At 64.0% G+C, this 7,383-nt stretch overlaps 1 protein-coding gene across 1 annotated transcript in view; it reads left to right on the top strand.

Moving 5' to 3' along the window:
• SHANK3 (SH3 and multiple ankyrin repeat domains 3) overlaps positions 1 to 7,383 on the top strand; it is a 48,403-nt gene that overhangs the window by 17,391 nt on the left and 23,629 nt on the right. Inside the window, 6 exon segments of the mRNA XM_023525429.1 lie at positions 1 to 126; positions 1,065 to 1,178; positions 5,934 to 6,009; positions 6,163 to 6,245; positions 6,664 to 6,788; positions 6,876 to 7,023. Coding sequence (XP_023381197.1) covers positions 1 to 126; positions 1,065 to 1,178; positions 5,934 to 6,009; positions 6,163 to 6,245; positions 6,664 to 6,788; positions 6,876 to 7,023 — 672 coding nt within the window.

Raw genomic sequence — 7,383 nt, 5'->3', positions numbered from 1 at the left:
CGCCGCCCCGGGGCCCGAAGCGGAAACTTTACAGCGCCGTCCCCGGCCGCAAGTTCATCGCCGTGAAGGCGCACAGCCCGCAGGGCGAGGGCGAGATCCCGCTGCACCGCGGCGAGGCCGTGAAGGGTGAGGGGGCGCGGGACGCGGCGCGGGCGGCCGCGGAGGGGCCGATGCCGTTTGGGAGGGGGGGGTCCCTGTCATTGGGGCTATCCCTGGGAACTCTGAGCCCCTGTGGTCATTATGGGATGCATCTGCCACTGGGGATTCCTTGTGTCACTGTGAAGGGCTCCGTGTCAGGGAGGGGTGTCTGTCTTTATGGGGTTTCCCGTGGATGCTCTGCCACGGGTGCCCTGTTTCTCCACAGCGGCTCCTCGTCATGGGGGTGTTTCTGTCACTGGGGTTCTGTGTGTTCGAAGGACCCTATCCCATTACAGAGTTTCCTAGAATCAAGGGGTTTCTGTGTCACTTTGGGGACTTTTTCATGGGGAACCCTTGTGCTCTGTGGGGACCCTGTGCCATTGTGGGTGATGGCTGTGACAGTTATGTGGCTGTGCGTATTACAAGGGTTCCTGTCTCTGGGGCATCCTCTGTTCTGGAGGGATTCTGGACCTTGACACACTCCTCTCCTTACGGGTTCCCTGTCTGGGGTCCTGTCCTCGTGGGCACTGTATGTCCAGGGGAACCCGCGGAGGGAAGTCGTGAGGGTCAGCCCTCCCTGGTCCATCTCGTGGCCGAGTCCCCAGCCACAGCACAATGACCCTGAGTTCTTGGCAGTGGCCCCTGGGAGGGGCAGGAGCAGGACTGTGGCCCCTGCCTCTGCCTCCCGTCCCCTCTCGAGTGTGTCCATCTGTGTGTCTCTCTGTCCCCCACATGTCCATCCTGTGCTGTGCCCATCTGTTTGTTTCTCTAATGTGTGGATCCCAAAATCTTTCCAGGGAAAAAGCCAGGAGGATGAAGGGAGGAGAAGGGGTGGGCAGGCGACCCTGAGCCTGAGGGGGGGAAGGGGGCGGGTCCCCGGCTGCCTCGCTTTGCCCTGACGGCCTGCCTGGCTTCTGTCCTTCCAGTGCTCAGCATCGGGGAGGGCGGTTTCTGGGAGGGGACCGTGAAAGGCCGCACGGGCTGGTTTCCGGCTGACTGCGTGGAGGAGGTGCAGATGAGACAGTATGATACGCGGCATGGTGAGTGTCCCCGCAGTCCCTGGGTGGCTCCCCAGGGACCCTGCTCCTCGCACGTCCCCTCTGGGCTTGCTGGGAGCTGAGTACACGTGGATATTCAGAGAAAAGCAGAGGGCAGTTGCAAACACAAATTCGAAGTGGACGCAAATTCGTGTGCATGGCAGACATACAGTGCACACGCACCCTACACGTGCAAACATGTGTGTGTACAACTGCACACCTCGCGGCGGTGGAGACAGGTGATGTGCCCACGGAATACGCTTGTGTGAATGTGCATCTGTCTGTGACCCCACAGGAGCCTCCCAGTGCCTATAGCCCCCGACACGGCCCTCGCTGGGCGCTGGGCACCGGGCACTGGAAGTGCACGGCTCCCGCCTATGGCAGACGAGTAAGGAGGTCAGCGCGAGAAAGGAGGCGTCTTTCCAGATGGACAGATTGTCCAAGGGGGCAGTGCAGGGAGGCCTCGATCAGCCAAGAGGAAATGAGGCCAGTTGGGCCCGGAGGGGCTCTGTTGGGCGCCCTGGGTCAGGATGGTCGGCGGGCAGCAGATGGGGATGGCCTTGGCCTCCAGCACAGCCCCTCTGCATGCTGGGACCTTAGGTCGTCCCGCCAGTGGGGAGGACCAGCTGGTTTTTTTAGGCTCCCCGGCCAGGGCTGGCTGCGTGTCTGGGGTGTGCCCTAGCAATGAGCACTCAGGGGTCCCTGAAGGCTCCTGGACCCACCAGTGTCCTTTCCGGCCTGGAGAGCTGGTGGGATGAGGGAGCCCCCTCCTAAGAGGTCACCAGTGGTATCTCTGGCCCAGAGAGAGGGGTCCCTCTCTCTGCACAGGGCTGGGGCCCAGGGTTGCTGTGTTCCCCTAACCTGGGTTCAGAGTTTCCTGAAGAGAGTGCCCCGCCCCCCCCGCCCCCCGCCATGTGGCCTCGACCTCTGCCCTGTGTGGAGCTGGTAGAGGCCCAGGAGGCAGGAGTGTGGCCACTGTCTTCTCCAGAGCAGGTGCCTTTGCTTGGCCCTTCCCTGCCTTGCCCTGGTGGTTCTCTGAGTGGCTGGGAGCATGGAAGGGACATGACCCCTGTCATGTGCTATGGAGCACACGTGGGCACCTGTCCGCAAGGGGAGCGATTTCAGAATTTTGGGCCTTGGTGCCAGCTGGATGGGAGGAGGTGGAGGGGTCTGCGGACCTGTTGAGTTGGGGGTGGTGCTCTGCTCCCCCACGGGGTGGGCAGGGAAGCTCCTGGCGTGAGAACCGTGTGGCTCCAGGGCGGTTGGACCTGAATCTGAGGTGGGGGGTGGGAGGGATGTCTGGACTGGAGTTGGAATTGGAGAATAGCAAACGTCATTAGGAGTTTGACGTGCACCTGGCACTGCCTTGGGAGCCGGGATCACGGAGGGATAGGCATGCACAATGTGCAGTGGCTGTGCTGGCATGTGGCTGGCGTGGAGGAACGGGGACATGTGACTATATGGCATGGCCTGAGGAGTCAGGGAGGGCTTCAAAGCAGAGGCATTGGAGCTGAGCCTGGGAGGATGGCTAGGAGTCCTCTAGAGGTCAGCCGATGGGGCGGGGGCGGAGCCCGTTGGCCGGAGCGTGGCGCGTGGCCCAGATGTGTGTGCGCGCCGGGCAGGTCAGGGCGCCTGGTGGGTTGAGCACTTTACACTCAGGAATCGACTCACTGGTTCCAGCAGGTCCAAGAGTGGGGCGTCAACACCCTTTCATTCCTAGGAGAGCAGAATCTTATTTGCGAATCTTATTTGGCAGTGGCTGCAGGGTCTGTGCTGTGGCCTCCACAGTTCACGCGCCCTGTGTGAGTGAGGCCGTGTGTGTGGTGAGGGGCGGTAGGGCCAGAGCGGGAGGCTGAGTGGGTGGCCGAGGGCCTGGGGAGGGTAGTGGGCCTGAAGCCCAAGGCAGAGTCTGGGGAGGAGATGGGCTGCTGTTGCTCTGGGCCAAGGCGAAGGCCCAGCAGGAGTTGTGGGGGTGGCAGGGTGGGCTGAGGCGTGGCGGTGACTCGGAGTGACCTAGGGAAGAGCTAGAGCCCTCCGGGTGGCAGGTCCCCTAGGCGGGCCTCGCCCTGCTTTGTCACCTGAGCGTTAGAAGGCACCTGGGTAGACTGAGCATTTCAGAGTTGGGCAGAGGGACTGAGGCCAGTGGAGGCTGCCTGCTGGGAGGAGCAGCAGTCACCTCTGTCCTCAGCTGCAGGCCGGCCTGCCAGCCACTCTGGGCAGAGTGTCTGCTCGAGGACCCAGGGGCTGAGTTCTGCCAGAGGCCAGCCCGGCAATGGGAACCTGCTTCCAACAGGCCCAGATCCAAAGAAGGAAGGGACTTAGAGGCCAAGGAGGGGACACGTGCCAGCACGTGCTGCTGATGCCCGGGGTCAGCAGCAAGTGTGCCTCCCCCGCCCGCCCGAGTGCGAGGGGCAGAGGCAGCTGCAGGCAGTGCCGAGCCATGAGGGGAGGCGGCCAGTGAGGCCGCGTGCATCCTGGAGGCCGATTTGTGGGACACCTGGAAGGCGGTGGCGGTGGCAGGTGTCCTCCCCTCCCCCCTCCCTCCCCAGACTTGGGGGGTCATGCTGCGTGTTTCGTTTCAGCTGGCTTTCATGTGTCTGATTTATGAAACTGGAAAATGAATTTGCGTTATGTAATGAGCAGGGTTTGTTTGGTCGACAAAATCTAAACCAGGAGGCTAGTGAGCTGGAGCCGGGTCGGAGTGGGGAGGGCCGCGCTGGAGGCCGGGAGGGGCCGGTCCTGCGCAGTGACAAGGCCTGGCCGCCCTGGCCTTGGGGGGCGGGGGGGCGGCTGCACATGCCGACGGAGGGTCTCGGGTCGTGATGAGTAATGTGTGGGAGGGGAGGGGAGGGAGGAACACAGATGAGCACCTGGGACGGTGCCAGGGTGACGGAGTTACGGGTCATTGGAACCTGGGGACCCTCCACCATAAGGCTCCCTGCTCTGTAAGGAGTGGCTGTAAGGGGCTGTTGACTTGCTAAGACGCACAGGTTACTGGCAGGTCCCGAAATCCAAACCAATGTCTTCATGACGTTGGCGTCTGCTGACATCATAGGGCTCTTTCTCCTCTCCATCCAGCCATCGCTCCAGCTGCTCCTAACCCGTCCATCCCCAGGCTCACACGCCCATCCACCCAGCGACCCATCCATATACCCCCCCCCACTCATCCAGCACCCACCCATCCGTGCGTCCGTCTGCCCACACCAGTCTAGTCGTCTGCTCTCCCCCACCCACCCCTTTCACCCTTCGCCCGTCTCCACGCTCTCCCTCACTTCGTCTGTCTGTCCCTCGCTCCCTTCCTTCATCCGCACATCTACCCGCCCCCACCCGGCCGTCATTTTAGTCAGCGTGCGCAGTGCCCGTTGTGTGCCAGGTGCTGCACCGGGGACTCGGGTCGCAGAACGAGGTGACACGCGGCCATCACATGCACGCAGCGGAGGGCGTCCGAAATCGCGGGCTCGCTCGCCGAGGGCGTTTCCTGCCACTCGGTTTCACTCCCTTCGCTCCAGCCGCCCAGGCTGCTCGCGGTCCCTGGGGTGCGGGCTTCGCCCTGAGCTCCTGGCTCCCAGGCCCCTCATTCACGTAGCCCAGGCCGCTGCCTCATGGCCTGGGCCTTGCTCGTGCTTCCCGGGGAGGCCTTCGCGGGGCCGCCCGAGGGCCAGACGCGGCCCCTACCCGCTCTTTTCACGCCCGCGTTTCGCACGTTTTCTATGTACCCATTTCTCGTCTCTACTCTTTCTCTCCAAATAGATTGTGAACTCCGTAGGTGGGGGCTTTGTTCTGTTCTCTGCTGCATATCAGAGCCTGGTATACAGTAGGAGTTCAGTAAATGCTTGTCGAATGAATAAGTTAATCTTGAGAAATGCTGACTGGTAGCAAAGGAGGGAGGAGCCAAGGGTTGAAATGTGGGGTGGTGGGAGCCATCTTGGAGGCCTGCCAAGGCCGAAGAGCTGGAGACAGAGGTGCTGGGAAGCCAGGAGGGGCAGGAATGGGTGCTGGGGTGCAAGGGAATCTGATTCCAGGCAGCCGGGAAGTTAGCTTGCAGCAGGAAGGGTGGCGGCTGGTGGTGTGGGTTAGAGGTGAGGCCAAGGGCAGGGTAGCCGTCAGACAGCTGGCCAGATCTGCGGGGGCTGTGAGGGACTTTGAGACTGAGAGTACAGATGGGACAGATCTCTGTGGGACGCAGTGACGTCAGGGAAGGGGACCCAGCCCCCAACACCTGGGCCCCCTGGGCACTCGGAGGTGGGGCCCGGGGCAAGCGGCCCTGTGAGGTCGAGCATCAGTGGGCATCGTGAGGGGTTCAGTAAAGACAATGCCGCTGCCAGTGCCAGTGCACGTGAGTATGTAGCGTGACGTGAGCACATGGCTGGTCACACACACACAGACATGCATGTGCACAAGTACACGTGTGGGCACAGCACTTACGCACGACTGCAGCCACACCCGTGTGCGTGCACAGGTGCACACCTGTGGCACTGGGCCTTGCTGGCTGTGTGTCCCCAGCCTTGTCCGTTCTGCCACCTGCACTGGGAGCAACAGCCCTGCTCTGTTCTGGATCCTGACCCCCAGAGGCCAGAATGTCCCCATGACCCCCCAGCCCTCTTACGTAGGACCCCAGGCTTTGGGCCCCCCACTTTTGTGTGGCACAGCCAGGCCAGGGGTGTGTGTGTGGGCGGCAGCTGGTGACCAGTGTGGCTGAGGGGCATTTCAGGCTGCCTGGAGGATGTGACCTCCATCAGCACCTGAAACTCCCCTCAGAAACCCGGGAGGACCGGACGAAGCGCCTTTTCCGCCACTACACAGTGGGCTCCTACGACAGCCTCACCTCACACAGGTACTGGGGGGCGAGTGGACGGGACGTCAGACTGGGGGGTCAGAGCAGGGAGGGGGCGCCTGGGATCCTGTTTGGGGTGCACGTGGGGGGCAGCCCCACCAGCCGTGCCCTCCGGCAGGGTTCTCCTCACCCCTCCCTGCTTTCCTCGGTCAGCGATTATGTCATTGACGACAAGGTGGCCGTCTTGCAGAAACGGGACCACGAGGGCTTCGGCTTCGTGCTGCGGGGGGCCAAAGGTGAGGAAGGGTGGGGTGGCTGGGGTGTCGAGCTGGTGAGGGCTGCAGACTGCAGGGCGCCCTCCGTCTCGCCTGTCACGAGCCCGGGCCCGGCCTGCCTCTGGCCTGCCCGCCGTGTTCCTCCGCCACGACTCTGTTCTTGGTTCGGGGTGTCCGCGCACCAGGCGGTCATTCCTTCTCGGCGATGCCCAGGAGCTCTGCTGTCGTGAGCCTCACTGGGGAGGGGTGGGCGGTTCTTCCTGGCGGGGCGAGTGGGGAGCTTCAGACAGATTCCGGGCCAGCCCTTCATGCCCCAGGCAGCCCTGCTCGCTGCCCCTGCCCGGGTCACTGTGTCCCAGCTGTCCTCCGCTCGCGGCCGGCCGCTGTGTGGCCACCGCCTGCCCGGGCGAGCTGGCCAAGCGCCCCTCATCGCCCGCAGCAGAGACCCCGATCGAGGAGTTCACGCCCACGCCCGCCTTCCCCGCGCTGCAGTACCTCGAGTCCGTGGACGTGGAGGGTGTGGCCTGGAGGGCCGGGCTGCGCACCGGGGACTTCCTGCTGGAGGTGAGGCCCGAGCCGGGGTGGTGCTGCCCTCTGGGCCCGAGGAGGACATACCCGGACCACCCCTGCCCACCCGCCTGTCTGTCCCAGGTCAACGGGGTGAACGTGGTGAAGGTCGGACACAAGCAGGTGGTGGCTCTGATCCGCCAGGGCGGGAACCGGCTTGTCATGAAGGTCGTGTCGGTGACAAGGAAGCCGGAGGAAGACGGGGCTCGGCGCAGAGGTGAGGGGTCGGCCTGCTGACCTCTGTGCCCCGACTGTCCCCTCTGGCTCCTGACCTCTGGCCCCAGGCCCGTGTCCCTCTGTCCCCCACCCTGGGCGGCCGCACCAGCTGCCTGACCCAAGGTGACGCCACCTTCGTGGCCTGGCGCTTCCCAGGCTCTGACGTCACCTGCCAGCCCCGGCCCCCAGCCTCTGACCCTTGACCTCAGGCCGCCCTCCCCAGGCCCCGCCCCTGCTTCCTGGCGCCCCAGCCCCTGGTGTGGCAGAGCCTCCCTTCCCCGCTGCCAGCAGCTGCCTGGAGGCCGGGGTTGCCATGGCAACTGAGCGTCGCCGCCTTCCGCTGGCTGTCAGCGGGAAGGGGGAGGCGGCACCTGGG

The sequence above is a fragment of the Pteropus vampyrus genome, unplaced genomic scaffold (assembly GCF_000151845.1).
Source record: "Pteropus vampyrus isolate Shadow unplaced genomic scaffold, Pvam_2.0 Scaffold563, whole genome shotgun sequence".
NCBI classification, from domain to species: Eukaryota; Metazoa; Chordata; class Mammalia; order Chiroptera; family Pteropodidae; genus Pteropus; species Pteropus vampyrus.
The sequence above is the reverse complement of the archived record's forward strand: the minus strand, read 5'-3'. Positions and strand labels throughout refer to the sequence as shown.